The 16,605-nt window shown below is 41.0% G+C and overlaps 1 protein-coding gene across 1 annotated transcript in view; it reads left to right on the plus strand.

Moving 5' to 3' along the window:
* LOC146801385 (uncharacterized) overlaps positions 1-16,605 on the plus strand; it is a 33,453-nt gene that overhangs the window by 10,947 nt on the left and 5,901 nt on the right. The window contains exons 3-8 of the mRNA XM_085623705.1: positions 1,786-1,951; positions 2,340-2,724; positions 10,970-11,121; positions 12,271-12,315; positions 12,404-12,472; positions 12,778-12,843. Coding sequence (XP_085479831.1) covers positions 1,786-1,951; positions 2,340-2,724; positions 10,970-11,121; positions 12,271-12,315; positions 12,404-12,472; positions 12,778-12,843 — 883 coding nt within the window. The remainder of the gene's footprint in view (positions 1-1,785; positions 1,952-2,339; positions 2,725-10,969; positions 11,122-12,270; positions 12,316-12,403; positions 12,473-12,777; positions 12,844-16,605) is intronic.

Below are 16,605 nucleotides of genomic sequence, written 5' to 3' on the forward strand. Positions count from 1 at the left end.
TTTTATCAGACCAAGGACGTGAATTTGTAAATGAAGTGAGTTTACAAGACAAACCTAAATACATTTCAAAGTTTTGTTATTATATATTTTTTAATTTTAAAATCTTTAAAAATTTAAATGAATAAAATTTTTTTTTAAAGATTTGGATTTATAAAGGTTAAAAAAATGTATTCTGATGTATGTTTTTTGAATGTTATAACAGAAAAAATGGTGAATGTAAAATATTTCATTAAGATAAATCAATGTTTCTTCAAGTATTTTTCACATACTACATTACAATTATTGGAATATTTTTATCTAAATAATTGTAATTACATCTGTCATATCTTGGTATAATCTATGCAAAATTATTATTTTTTGAAAAATAGCAATTATATTTTAAATGGATATGAATTTTACAATAAATACAGGAATTACAAATCGGTCATATTTATTTACATTTCTAACTTAAAAATGTGTATGCACAGTTTAAGTCAGTGCATGGTTGCACCCTTTGTGTCATATTCATTTTTTATTCATTTAGGGATCAGGTCTATATAAATTGCAAAACACTCATCGGTGCGGAACCAATTTAATCCCATGTGATGAAAGTCCAATTTTTTGTATTCCTTTTTATTTTTTAAAAATAGTACATTACTACTCAAATTTGCCTGTTATTAGTTTTTATGAACAAATTCGACTTTAAAATTAACAAATCAAAACAGGCAATATCATGTTATGCTGAAGTTTACTGTTTGATTTTCAACCTTGTATAGTAAAACACTTTCTTTATATGACCGGTATTATTTCTCTTCCATTATTTTATGTATTATGCATTTAGATATGTTTAAGAGTTTCGTCTACTATATAATTACATTCTTCTCACTTTCTGGATAATTTCTATTGTCAAATAAAACATCGTTAAATAAAATATATATGTTTTTATTTTTCAGGTTAATTTTGAATTATCAAAACTATTAGAAATACAACGTTCTGTGAGTGCAGCATATCACCCACAGACAAATGGTTTAGATGAGCGTACGAATGCTAACATTAAAAGGTAATGCTATTTAAGAGTCTTTATTTTTAAAATATTTTATCCTGGAACTTTATTTTAAAAAAAAATCTTTTTAATGTTCAGAATATTGACAGGATTTGGGTGTTTCTGACAAATAATCTCTTTAAAAACAAATCAAGATTGTGCGGTAAAATAAAGCATGCTAAATAATAGTTATTAAGCCAATCCTACCATTGCTTGGTCGGTAATCACTAGAAAATCACCATTAAAATTGCAAAGTTCCTTTCTGCATGTCCTTTCATAGAGTTTCTTATCACAGGAAATGGCTGTCAGACCGCTGCTATGGTAGTCCATAGCATGGCCCCTTTACCCCCTGTCTGCCTACAATGTTACCTAGGTCACCAACATCCATGGACCATGTTTGGCACTAGGTGCAGGAATGTTTTTAATTTTTATGTTTTCGATTGCGCCGTGTGGTTCAGCCAGAAGCACAAGAGATAACAGTCTTCGCAATTTCAGTGAAAGTCGTACGCATCACAATGAGGGCAGCAGTACTGCGGATCAGTGTCACTTTGTCACACTTCCTATATTGTGCTGGTTGTACAATAGTCCTACCAGCATCTTAATGATGACCACTGTGCTGAATACCATTTTTGAAAAGTGTTTTTCAATATTAAAGAATACATTACATAATTGTAACTTTTTTATTTCACTAATAATATATCACACTAGATTATACATTGTCTGTTACATTCATTCTATGCGCTATTGTTTTTATAATTTTGCAGCATATTGGCTAAATATGTCAACGAACATCAAAACGATTGGGATTTGTTTTTGGACAATGCATTGTTTTCGTTAAGATCAAAGCCGCATTCAACAACAAAAGTTTCCCCTTTTCTGTTAATGTATGGCCGTGAAGCCAGATTTCCAAGTGAGGTTGCAGATGACCTGGTACGAATTAATTTTTTTCGTTTCAATTTGAAAAATGGTTAAAATGTTCTATTATTTTCAGAGTGCTTACACATATCTAATTCTTCTGATTCATATATGTTGTGTATTGATACAGATATTTACTTGCAGGATATTATTGAAGTATTGATAACTATTAACAATTAATTATATCTTTCCCTTTTTCGTGTATTTTCACATTGATTGTCAAAAATATTTTTTAAATATTTTTTTAAATTTTTTTTTACAAATAGAGTGCTTAATTCTATTGATAATTGTGTTTTTTTTTAAAAAATACATTTTTTTCATGTATTGAAGAATTATTAAAAAACAATTAAACATCATGAATATGATTAGCATTACATATGGAGTTTGATGTTTCCTTTAATAGATTGACTTTATACTACCAACTGAAGCTGAATATGCGGACATTGTCTACCAAAAGGAAAAAAAAAGAGAAGAGCTGCAGAAGCAGACCAAAGAGAACATTGAGCTGGCACAGGAAAAACAAAAAGAAAAATTTAAAAAGAGAGTAACCAAAAAATTTAAGCCTTGCACCTTTACAGAGGGACAGTTAGTGCTCCTGAAAAATTCCAGGCTAGGTACGAGAAAAGGAGGGGTTTTACAACATAAATTTAACGGACCATACACCATTTCAGAAATAAAAGGGAAGCGTGTTACATTGATTAATGCTAGCAACATCGCTCTACGTAGAACACACAATCTGGACATGTTGAGGCCGTATACATCAAGCGGCATCAGCGAACCAAAGAAAGGTATGTTTTGATTTTTCCATTTTGAGTAACTTGGATATGAATTTTTAAATTATATAACATCACCCTTGATAGAGTGCACCCGCTTGGTTGTTAAGGTACTTATTTAACACAAAGAAAGCAAAACATTTTTTCTCATAAAATAAAGTTTTTGAAAAAATGTATGTTTAAAAAATGATTTTGCAATAATCTTCGTTTTACGAATGGATTGTGGTGGTTTTGGTTAATATTGTTTGTTTTTCTAAACTGAGTTGTTACTAACTTGAACTTCACCTCCTTATTTAACATACTTTTTTGCAATGCGTTCATTTAGGGAAATTTTTAACAATAATTTATAGCCCTTTAATCAAGTTAAAAAAAATATTTTCCAGCATGCATGACCAGTCAAGAAGATCACGAAATTCATTCAATGGAAACACTTTCAGAGGAGATGGATGTTTCAGTAGGATTAAAAGCAACTGGAATGATTGGTGGTGAGGTTTCTTTTTATATATTTAAAAAGCAATTTTAAGTTGTAAAAATCTTTATAACACCTTTATAAGCTTGTTGTACTGGTTTTTGCACATGCTTGTGGCTTTTAATATATGTACTGTTATAAGAATTTTTCAAAGCAAGTTGAGAATTTAATAATTAAACAAAAAATGCAGCATGCTTGCTAAAAATCACTTTTAATACAGATTTATGTTATTACATATAAGAAAGTCAAATATATTTCTCTTTATTTTTCAAATATGAGCATGTAACATGAAAAAACTATGTTGAGCCTCGAAAGCTTCTCCCTTGATGTTTCTGTTTCCTCATTATTTCAAGCATAAACCTGATCATCATCATCACAAATATAGCTAAACAGCATTTTAACTCATATCTTATTCTCAATCGAACGGATCAGCACTCCACCATTATTTGGAGACTTAATGATATATTTATATGATGAGTCCTTCCCCGCTGCTGCAATGTCTGTTTGGTCCACCAAGATGACAGTCCATCGAAACAATCTGTCTGTACGTCAATCCTCCATCACCACCTCCACCAACAAGACAAGGTCAAGACCGCTAAGGGGGACCGGCCAGCCCAATATTTCAATAAGTTAAAAAACAATTGCCGCCGAAAATATTGAGATCAAGACGTGTAAACACACCGTGTGTTAAAACTCAACTTTTTACACCTCTCAAAGCATGCATTATTGCATCGTGAAGAAGCACGCTATGTTTCAGACTACATAGGGTAAGTTATGCGCAATTTATCAATGAAATGTATATGATGCTTAGCATTGCTGATACTGTTAGCTCTCTGTTTCCCACCAATTGATTTCCCTAAACTTCCTCCTCCTGACGATATACCAAACAATGAAATCAATCAATCCGTGGTTGGCTGAATCGCGACTACTCACCTGTAAGGCTTCTGAAGCCGGTGGGTATGCAGGGGACGGTGTAGGTTCTAGTCTATCATGGACATGTTTTTAAGTAATCTCGCGAAAATGTGGAATGAGTTTGCCTGTGTGCTATGGAGCATGATATTGTGCCATGCTCTTGCTGTGATGAAGGAGAATCGGCGTCCTCCTGATCTGTTTTTTTCTGGTGCGGTGAACCACGGCATAGGAAAGCTGTTCTGCTGTTAGTGTTCTTTGTGGGGAGTGAAAGTTTATAGTGCTTTTTAGGTATGCTGGGTTGGTGTTGTTTATAGCTTTATGTGCTTGGATCAGGATATGGAAGGTGATTATAGCCTCGATATAGAGCCAGTGGAGTGTGTGCAGGTGTTGGGATATGTGGCTGTGTCGCAGTATGTTGATAACCGGTTTCGCAGCGGCTTTGTGGATGTTTCGTAGCTTGCGTGTGAGGATTTTGTTTATTCTGGAATAGAGTGCTTTGCTGTAGTCTATTCTGCTTATGACGAGTGTGTGTGTTGCGTTTTTTCTGTGTTTGTCAGACATCAAATTGAAGGTCTTCAGTAAGATGCGAAGCATGTGAAAGAAGGAGCATGTGACTATGTTGATCTGTCAGTCTGGTTTGATCTTGGGATTTCGAAGGAATCCATGTTTAAATGCACGTACAGAGTGGGTAGGTGGGCTAGTGAGTGTTTGGGTAGCCACCATGTGTCGTTACATGCCTTGGGGTGTGGCCCTATCATGAATACTTACGTTTTGTCGGTGTTGATTTGTAGCCATCTTATTTTCATCCATTTTGCTAATTTTTTGTCCCTTTTTTTAACTTTTGTTTTGCTTTTGTGTGGCTCCGTTGGCTTTGATGTATAGGGAGAGGATGAGGTGGGTGTTGTCTGCATACGAGTCAATGCTGATTCCGTATCCTAAGAGGATGGTGGCGAGTATAGACATGTATAAGTTCAAGAGGGTTGTACTGACTTAGGACCCGTTGGTGATTCTGCAGGTGGTAGGTGTTGGGCCCAAGAGAAAGGGTGGTAGACTTACTTTTTGTTTTCTGCTGGATAGATCTATTAATCTATTATATGACTTGTCCATTATCCTTGCGTCGTGTAGTGTGTGTATTATGGTGCAGCGTGATAACATGTCGAAGGCCTTTGAGATGGCCAAGAAGGATGAGGGTTACCGTTTCTCTTTATTCCCGGATGCTGCGGATGTCGGGTTTTTTAATAATGGAGGGCGATTTCTGTGATGTTGTTTTTTAAGAAGCAGGATTTGAACTGGTCGGGAATGTTGTGTTTTTTTAATAATGTGGTTAATTTGCTTTTGATTGCTTTAAAAATGACTTTTGCAGGGAACGGGATCCGTGAGATGGGTCTGTGGTTTTTAAGGTTTGCAGGGGTACACCAAGGGCTTCTTCAGGAGGGGGCTTTTCTCGGCGTGTTTCCATTTGTCAATGAAGGTTTCCTTCACCAAGTAGCGGTTGATGGTGTGTGGAAGCGTGGGTGTGATGGGGTTGGCGGCACTGAGCGATATTGATGCCAGCTCGGACCCTGGATCTATTTACATTAGAAGCATTGGAATCTTAAAGATTGTCATTTCAAACTGAAACGAATATTTTTGCAACAGTGTTGTGTGGTTTACATATTGTTATATTCACACTCACCTCTTATTAGGAGATTTTTATCAAACAAAGGTAACCAGAATAAGAATTTTTCTTCCTTAGGTTCCCTTATCAGCATCTACTAACATCAAATATAAAGTGAGATCTCCCAACCGCATCCGTGGTTCCTATACATGTGAAATGATTAAAACCTTCATATATTTTTCTGGACAAGTTTGTTGGTGGCGACTTCTGACAAAATTGATGAAGTTATTGTTGATGTTCTTGTTTTGTTGTGTAAGAAGGTGCTGGGTGTGTTTTTCAGAGATCTTGTGAGGGAGGAAAATCGCTCAAATCGATGGTGTTTAGGTCGAATTTTGTGACGATGTGGACGAGTTTTTTGTTTGGTTCGTGTGTGGGAATTCTGTTTTAAAATACAGTATTTGTTGTATTTATGCTGAGCTGGTGGTGGGCGGTGTTGTCATTTTTGAAGTTTTCTGTTTCCGTGGATTTTGAATTCAGACATGTTTTTTTGATGCGACAACCGTTGTTCCTGGACTCACTGATTTCGGGCTAAACAATATGTCATTCTTGGCGTGTGCATTGTTGTTCTGCTTGAGGGGAGCTATGGTGTTGACTCTGTTGGGGATCTATCTGTACATAGTTTTGCAGTGGTGTTTGGGTCATCGTCGTCAACGGTGGTCCTGTGTATTTCCTCCTTGAGGAGGTCAGCTGGTCTTCGTTGCTTTTGGTCCAGTATCTCTGTTGGAGCAAGAGATGGTGTCTGTTGGTGGTGGTTGTCTGTAAGGAGCAGTGGATGCATCTATGTTCTTTACACGTGTTGGGGTGAGGGTGTGTGATGATGAGGGTTCAGGCACGATCCTGCAAAGTCCAATGTTGTGGAGGTTGTGGAGGTTGTCCATGAGGGATGTGTTTTTGCGTTGTAGTTTGTTTTTGAGGTTGAAGTTTGTCTCCAAGCAGGCAGTAGTTGTTAGATGGGATGGCGTGTGTGGAGATGATGTTCGTTATTAATTTGACGAAAGGTCCTTGGATACCTGGGGTTTGTTAAATGAAGGTTACACGGAGTGCGGTGGTAGAGGTGGCCAGTATCTCTAAGTGCCGGTGTTCTATCAGGTCTGTCGTCTCTTCCGGTAGTGTGCTTAGGTGGATGTTGGAATTGTGGGCTATGGCGATTAATACTCCGTGGGGGTGTGGCTGTCCATCCTGGAGATCTTGTATCCTTTGTGAATGGCGATGGCTATATTCAGGGCCGTGGTGGTGTGGGTTTAGTTTTTGGTGAAGAATTTTACAACCATGGTTTTGCTGTTCAGGAGGTCACATACTTAGTTGGCATGTATATACAGTGAACAGACGTTGAGTGGCTAGTATTGCAAGCTCTTACTTGGTGTGTTGTGCTTGATAAGCATTCCTGTTGGAGCTGAAGGAGTACCGGCAGCACTGACAGCTGAAGGGTCTCTGTGTGTCTGCTGGCGATGCTGGACTGCAGTAGTTGTTTTCTCCTTGGTCGAGTGCGTGGAGTGACACTAGGATGTAGCGTGGGTGGTGTTGAGGTCCATTGTTCCTATTATGACCGGTCTCTGTAAGCCCTGTCGGCTGCTCTCAGTCAGTCTTTGCCATCTAATGTAGACCAACCCTCAACACTCTGCTCAATTACTTTGCCCTGGGCCACGGTATCAGTAAGTATTGGTTAACTTCTGAATTGAATGTCTGAAGAGCCTGGAAGGCAACTCCAAAATTCTAGTGCACAAAAATTTGCAGCCTCATCTGGCTTTGTAAAATAAGTTCAATGTAGTCAAGAGAACGGTAATGAATTGTACATCGCCAAGCCCAGGCTATGTCATCCCGTACCAACGACAGACAGCCCCTGACATGGCAAATCAAATGTATGGTCTTATTTTTAAAGGAGTCTTAGTTTTCGTGGTCAGCACGTGATTTAATCTTTTAAACACTGACCATATAGACTGTTCGCGTCTGTACAGGTGGATAATACAAACGTTTTTTCAAATAAGAATAATCATTAGATTGCTGACAAGGATCTACTGGTGTTTTAAAAGGTCTAGCTTTTTTTCTAATACATTGTAGAGGCAGATGTGCGGCCTTGTCAGTGAGCAAAGAGATTTGTGAGGGAGCTGTCTGTTGACAATCATGTGTCGTAATGTCCTGAGTAGCAAGTGGTTTGAGAGAGGAGAGAGAGCCATGATGTGCAATAGATTGTTCTTTTTGTGCATTTATTTGTGCCCTAGGTGGGATAGGTGTGTCACTAGCAGCCAGCAGGTGTGACATGCCACTTGGGTCTATTAGTTTAACTACTGACACTAAATCAACAATAATCACCCGCATTGCACCTATTTCTAGCCTCAGCGCATTAACAATCTGCAGAAGAGCTTCAAGTCATGGGTCACCAGTCCCTACTGGCTTATACAAAGCTGTGATGGTGTTAGGGCTTAGGATTTTGAATTTTTGCACTATCTACTCCAGCAGATCAGAGGCCTTGGGCAACGACGGAAACCGGTTATAGCTGAAAATAGCAGTAGCCTCTAAATCGATTACAGGATCTCTCATCAGTTGATTATTCTTGAACTGTGTGGAGGCAATTCCCACCTGTGCTAACACGGTATGTTTGGTCTCGCTACTAGGTTAAGTCCGGCTTAGAAAAGCTTTCTGAAACAAAGGCGGTATTGTCGTACAACGGGGTTGCTCATGGTCACTTCATAATGGGTTTCTCTCGACGCTAGCGGCCACAGGTAACTCTGAATGAGAATCCATTCACATTCTGTTATTAGGGTCTCTATCCTGTTGATCACACAATTATTAGCGCTGTGCTTGGAAGTTTTCCTTGCCTTTTTAACCTTACCCATCCCACTCGATGCTCCATTCTCCCCCCCAAACCTTCCATTGTGTTACTTTTGTCCATGGTTACTCTAGCAATAAGCTAATTAAATGCTGTAAGGTGGAGTCAGAGCATGGGAAATAATGTTTGAGAAGTAAAACAGTGTCACAGCAAAGTCTGTCCCAAGTATCACTACTCAAATGTATTTAAACAATAGTGTCACTATGAAAAATAATATGCAGCACAAATCGGCACATTACCTTAATTTTAATCACATGGGTCCCTTCTATGGCACAGTAGCCATGTAATTGAGCTGGCGCTGCTATTCCTCTTCCTGGCTTTGACGGGTGCAGGACGGGCCCACCCTTGGCCCGGACTTTGCCCGGGCGCTTCATTATGATTGGAATTGTTGTGCTTGTCTGATGCTGCCACTCGGGGCCGAGCAGGGGCTTCTGGAGTTTGTAGGCTGTTCACCTCACTCCTTTGCATGGAGTCGTTGGGCTGTTATCCTCATGGCACTTGGAGGTAAGGGCCAAGGCGTTCCCGTCACGGCGATACAGAATACAAGCTGGCCCTTCCCCTCACGGCAATTGACAATCACCTATAAGCCTTTGTTTATACAACTTTTTTCTTGTTTTGGTATACATTTCAACTTTGGTGAAGTAGGGATGGCCAGGAATGGTGTCGGACCATGTAGGTGACGGATCCCCACAATGTGTTTCTATTCTGCTTCGGGCACGCCATCAACCCGAGACGTGCCCTGGTTGTCGGGCCATGGCGCGGAAGACTTGCGGGAGTGTTCCCGGAAGTTTTTGGAAGCCAGGCACTCTGTCCAGCGCCTCAAAATGTCTTTTGGATACGGACACTGCATCGTCTTTGGCTCATACCACGGCTACGCCGCTAGCTCCGTCCTCAGCCCCGGACTTAGCGTCACACGGTGTAGTTCCCTCAAGGGCTGGTCTATATCGAGCTCAGCATCTCTACTGACCGGTAGACAATGGAAAAATATTTTTAGGAGTCTGAATACCCTCTCACATCTCAGTGTGATGATGTAACCGCACTGGTTTATTTTTCTTGAGCGTACAGTACAGCTGAAATTATCTCCAAAACCATTGGACGCTGTCCCCTACATCCTTGCCTAAGTTAGTAGTTCATTCATTTTCTGTTGTTGCATAGGGGAGGTTCTTCCCCTCAAATTAAATACGGTGCTATCAGGACACTCCTTACTACAGTGATTCAGCCTGCGACCTCCTCCAAAGAGTCACTGCTGCACCTTGACGGCTATCTCACGGTGGTTCTGTTGAGCACCTACTCCACCCACAGGGGCACCTGTGTATACCAGGCAAACACGGTTACATCACACAACACACACAGCTACAGTGTCAGGTTGTCCAGGTCTCTGGCTCCCTGAGTGGCCTCTGCGCCGCTATTCGCCCTCTGTGTAGGTCACAGTGTCAAAGGTGCGTTCTCATTAACCGGCAGAGGTTCACACATTGCTCTCCTAGGCAATTGCCTATGTGTGGGGATGCAACCCCATCCATCTGACTCCATCGGCAAGTGTCAAAGCAACACCACCTCATTATAATTGTAATTTTGCTACTCAGCATGTTTCATGTTTTATTTTTTTATGTTAAATTTCTATTGAAATTACAATTTTAAAATCAATTTCACAATGTTCAATTTATTTTTTAAAAGTGCACTACATTATTTAAGTTAATACATTTTTTTAATTGCCTCAAATTGACATTGCTGCAGTTGTTGGACCAACAGCCCTCAGGTCAGCGTATGGAACACTGCTATTAGATTCTGCCCGCAAATGGGGCATTTGGAAATCCACCTTTTTATAATGTAATTTTGTGCTTAAGATGAATCTGCGCGTGTGTTAGTCTCTCAATGGAAATTGTAAATTTTCAAACATCTCTTTAGCGTTGTGCAGGGTATTTGTGGACAAATGCGGAGTGCCACAGTGGAATTTGACCCTGCTGGCCCACATAAAACTTTCTTTCCAACACCAAATTCATGTCGGAGAGACCAACATGGATTTAGTGTCCAAAATCAACATCATAAACACGACAGATGAGACAGCATTGTTTATGTGTATGGCCTTTAAGGAGTCATATGAACCTGACAGTTTACATTGTGATTTTGCGGTCACATTCAAAGGCTACCATTTCTGTTGCAAAGTCTCTAACCATGGGTTGGTTGATTTCAAAACCACATATCAATAATGCCAGAATAATATATATTTATTTGATGTTTTACAATAGTTTTACTCAAGATAACTAACATTTAAAAAAAAAAAAATGTTTTAATATATAGTGAAATACTTTTTACATATTAGTTTTGAAATATCGAATTCCAAGCGTGATTTTTGTAAAGTATGTTATATTTTTGTTGATAAATTATGTATCCACAGATTTGGAACATAAAGTTTCTCCAGACGTTGAAAAACTTTTGGCTGTATGGAATAAACCTGCGATTGGACGTTTGGAAGCAATAGTTTCAAACATAAAATTGTACGATTACTCATTCCCTTCACTAAAATCGGCCCAATGGCTAGTTGATGAGGTTTGCTTTTATATCATTTATACACAGCACATGTTATAAAATAATTAATAAAGAACTATCCTGCTGTTATACAAAATTAACCACAAATGAACAAGCGTTTAAGAATCTTTTTTTGCAATAAAGTAATAGCAATTGACCCTAACTAAGAGGATAGAATGTGTTCTTTTGTAAAAAAAATTTACAAATGATTGTTTTGGTATAATGTTGCAATAAATGATTTGAGATTTAATCTAGAATTGTCAAAAGTAAACATATATTTCTTTTAAATTTCCATGATAGTTTTTTAAATGATGACTTATCTCTGAAAAAAAAATAAACCTTTTAAATAATAATACGTCTTTTCTTTGGTGTTCAGTATACCAAAAAACACATTTAAGTCATGGAGAATAAGTTTTTTTAAAGAAAAAACATCCAAATAACAGGTACTGTAAGCTGAAAAAAATTACATCTATGAGATTTTGTAATCAACTAGTTAATTTTAGTTTTTTATGTAAACTCATTTTTAACTACAACATTTTTATGTTATAGATACAAACTAATTTACAAATAGAAAAACTTAAAATCGGAGGATTAAAAAGATGATTGTGTACACTTACGGCTTGATTAAGAATTTTAACCATGCAAGGTCAGGTGTGTTTCTCTAATGCACGCCCCTGCCCATAGCCACCAACGATCATGCTTGCCTGCCACATTATATTTGATTTGTAGTCAGTTGATCCTCGTGTAATTACAGGGAGTTTGCCTCACAATGGTCCTGCAAAACATGTACTGAAAATTCTATACCGTTCAACAGTTACTGTGCATGCACACAATAGTGCACAAGTTTTGACACCCTTTGTGCATCCACATGTGGATTAAGTACAAGTGGCACTGTAGGCACCCCTTGGGTTCCTCTACAACACAATGTACATGAAGTTGTAACCTCCATGTACCCTTTTGTTTTATAGGACACTCATAACATGCTTTGATGTACTGCGGTGAGTCCGCCAACCATATTGCATACTCTGAGTGTGCTGGCAGTACCGCTCGTGTTGCGGTGTCTGAGCCACCACTGTTAACCTTTAGCCAGTCTTGTGTTCTTTGCTCCGCCGGAGTTGTAATAAAGCATTATTTAAATACTATGTCTAATGTTTTTTTTTTTTTTATTAGGTAATAGATGCGTACCTTGCAAAGTTATGCTTGTCAAGTCCCAATGTAAGTATAGTTCTACTTTGAAAAAGAATACAAAGAAAAAAACAATTTTTTGAATATGTTTATTGATGTTTTTTTCTTTTAACCTTAGTGTTTAGCACTTTCGGCGACAGTGTCGTCCTCAATCTTCATGGGCACTTATCGATCATCTGTTTTTCGGGTAACTATTTAAATTTCTTATGTTACTTGTCACACTGTGAGGCTGAAATGGTTTAGCAACATAACTTTAAATTACTGCAAAGTGTCCAAGCGGCATACAAATACGAAATTACAAAATTTAAAAAATAGTCTACATTTCAAATGTCTAAAGAGTGAAAAACACTAATTGCTTGTCTTCAAAGACAATAATGTTATTTTTGAAAGACGATTGAACAGGCATTTATACCTTAGTAATAATGTTAGTGTACAAGTTTTTTGTTCAGGAGAAACATACATTTATTCATGACCACTTTATAATATGTGCAGGTACCTTATGAGACTATGGAAACCGTTGTGTGCCCTACAAATACTGGTGCTCATTGGATTCTTTTAGTAAGTGCAACTTTTTTTCTTTTGCTTCTAAGACATACATTTGAACATTATATATGAATAATATGAGAGGGCTTGCATTCGTTATGGAGTCCATAATGGAAAGTAGTATCTCATTTCATGGTCTCCCCTACTGTTTGCAGTTGTTATTATGTATTTATGTCAATTCTTATTATGTTACAGCAATTCAGAACCACAGTTTATGTGCTTCCTAAAAACATTTGACCTAGTGTTCACTTAGGTACACTCATAATTGGCTACTTGGTTAGCATTGAAATTCCAAACTATACTGTAACAAGAAGATACAGAGTGCAAAGGTACACCAGCAGTCTCCAAAGGACAGAAGCATGTCATGTGCCACACAAGAAAAAAATCCAATAAAATTGTTTAAAAAAAAAAATTATAACTTGAGCATGTGTAAGTCGGTGCTTGCACCACTTACAACATAAGTAAGGTCCCATATTTATAAAGTCAATACACTTTAAAAATTTAAGTTACCCATAGTGCAGGCTCTTCAAATCCTAAAGTTGTTCTCCATTAGAAATTAGAGGGTGCCATTGCATGAACCGGACTCCCCTACAGCCTATCTAGTCTATTCACCAGTGTGGCAAGTGAATCAGTGATTACGACATATAGAGTGACCATGCTTCAATAAGGGTTAAACAACTCAAAACAGTTATTAACAATCGATGTAATTTTTTGAAACCAAACATGTTGGATTCATAAATCCACACATGTAAACATTGTTTGATGTATCTTTACATGAACGTTAAAGCTCCTCCCAGGACCTTTGTTATAGACGTGTACAGCAAGATAGAACATCTGCCGCCCAAACACATGTTTCTCCCATCCTGCTGTAGAGCCTAGCTTTGTTAAGGGTAAGGCAGAACCGAACATATCCTGTCACAGTGAGGTATGAACACCACCCGATATTATTTATTGTATTGCGTTATGGTGGGGTCGCATGGCAAAAACACTGCGACTAATTAAACGACACAATTGTTGCCTTCCCAGCATACTCCAATTTGCAACTACTTCATGGTGACCTTGCCTACCACTCTGCCGTAAAACTGTACACAGGACATGGGAGTTTTCTTCCCGACTGTCTACCCCATCTTTTTAGGTTTGGCCTAGGCACCTTATGCACTGGCTCTGCGAGAGATGCTTTATACAGTGTACCGGGTGAAGCTAAGCCCACTTTCAAGCCATAACTTTGATTGCCTTGAATGAAAAATCTTAAATAAACACGTTAGTTAGATTCCTCACCTTAGAATATCCCCAGGCGTCACACTGGATCCGGAAGAATTTTCGTCAGCAATACCCCTTGCGCGTCGCTAGGCGTCATCTGCGGCTCCGCGTCCATCGTTGTCGCCGTGCGCCGGAATGACGTCAGAGTACTTAGACGCGCCTTTTCGCGCTGATGTCAGTTCTTCTTTTTTCCGCGCCAGTAAGTGCCGATCCGGTAGAGCTGCCCCTTTTAGTCTTTTTTTAATAAGTATTTTGATCCCTTTTGATCACTGTCTCGACATCTGGTGCCGGTAGGATGCCTGGTTTCAAGGCCAGCGATGACTGTCACCGCTTGATGTCGGTGACAGATCACCACCGCCGGTGCCTCTACTACGACGCGGAGTCGTGTTCGGACTGTAAGGCCCTGACCTCGAAAGCTAGGCGGTAGCGGTCCCGTAAGCTTCTCGAGCTTCGCCACTCGGCTCTGCGCCCCTCTCGATCCCGGTCCAGGAGGAGGTCCAAGGATCGGTCACAGAGCCGCAGCCGACATCATCATCGCTCGTCGGGCTCGAAGTCTTCGGGTAAGTCGAAGCGATCCAAGAAGTCCAAGAGGTGACACCGCTCTTCGGACTCCGCATGCTTCCAAAGCGGAAGAGAGGCTCCACCGTCTGGAACCAAATTGTGCGTTCTCCTTTTATTTGGACCGCACCAAACAGTTCCGGGTGGACGACCAACTTTTCGTTGGATACGTGGGTGCTTAGAATGGTAAAGCTGTGCACAAACGGACCATATTCCCGGTGTGTCGTTTTGAGCATAAAAATATGTTACTCCTTGGCAAAAAAGGACCCTGCTGTTGGGCTGCGCGCCCATTCTACTCCGGCCACAGCGGCTACTACTTTGGGACGGGGAGTCCCTTTGCAGGACATCTGTCAGGCGGCGACGTGTGTTTCCTTACACACGTTTGCCAGGCATTATTGCCTAGACAGCCAAGTCAGGAAGGAACGCTTCTTTGGCCGTTCTGTCATCCAGGTCTTTCTGGTTTTATCTTGGTTCGCAGACCCACCACCGGGGATGGTATTGCCGGGGTATCTATTCTAAGGTGATGAATCTAACTAATGTGTTTCTTAGAGATGAACAAGTTACTTAACTTCGGTAACGGTAACAGCAACAACCACCTCAAGTGCATCCTGCTCAACACCCGCTCTGTCCACAGACACGCCGTCGAACTCTGGAACCTCCTGGACACAACCTCACCAGACATCGCCTTCCTCACTGAAACATGTATGAACGCCTCCTCAGCCCCCGACATCGCCATCGCCATCCCGGATGGATACAAGATCATCAGGAGGGACCGTGTCAACCAGACCGGAGGAGGCATCGCCATCGTCCACAAGAACACCATCCGCATCACGACCGACGCCGACGACAACTACGCCACCGCCGAACACCTCCACTTCCAGATCCACACCGACCCAAAGACGACCCTCAGAGGCACCCTCGTCTACAGACCCCCGGGACCACGCACACAAAATGGCAAAGACTTCACGGACTTCATCAGCCCACACGCCCTCCCCTCCGCCGACTACATCCTTCTAGGGGACCTCAACTTCCACTTGGAGAACAACAAGGACCGCAACACCGTCACCCTGCTGGACAACCTCGCCAACCTCGGACTCAAGCAACTGGTCAACACCCCCACCCACTATGCCGGCTACACGCTTGACCCCGTCTTCTCATCCAGCAAGCACATCGCCTTCAACCACTCCACCGGACTTCACTGGACCGACCACAGCTGCGTCCACTTCAGCTTCAGAAAAGCCACAACCCACCACCACCCGCAACAGGTCCCTCACAGAGGCTGCAGCAAGATCACCACCGACCAGCTCACCACCTCCCTCGGCCAGAACCCACCTGCCAGCACACCGGACCCCAACGTTGCAGCCCGCAACTTCACGCAGTGGCTGACCGCCTGCGCCGACGACCTCGCACCACTAAAGAACCCTCCCAGCAAACCCAGAAGCAAGAAGGCCCCCTGGTTCACCAGCGAACTCAAGGACTCCAAGAAGACCTGCCGCACCCTCGAGAAAGCCTGGCTCCTCGACCAGACCACTGACAACATGACCGCCCTCAAACACGCCACCCGCAAGCACCACCAGCTCATCCGCACCACCAAGAAGACATCTCTGAAGGATCGACTGGACAACAACGCCCACGACAGCAAGGAACTCTTCAGCATCGTCAAGGAGTTCTCCAACCCCAGCACCGGCAACAACGACATCACCCCCTCACAAGATCTGTGCGACTCCCTCGCCTCGTTTTTCCACCGCAAGATTGCCGACATCCACAACAGCTTCGGCACACCACCCTCGCACCCAAGCGTCAAACCAACGCCCCCCACCGCCATCCTCCGCACCTGGACCACAGTGACCACCGAAGACACAGCCCACACGATGAATACCATCCACTCCGGATCTCCGACTGACCGACCCCTGCCCCCACCACGTCTTCAACAAGGCCGCCTCCACCATCGCACCCCAA

This window comes from Triturus cristatus, chromosome 8 (genome assembly GCF_964204655.1).
Source record: "Triturus cristatus chromosome 8, aTriCri1.1, whole genome shotgun sequence".
Classification (NCBI taxonomy): domain Eukaryota; kingdom Metazoa; phylum Chordata; class Amphibia; order Caudata; family Salamandridae; genus Triturus; species Triturus cristatus.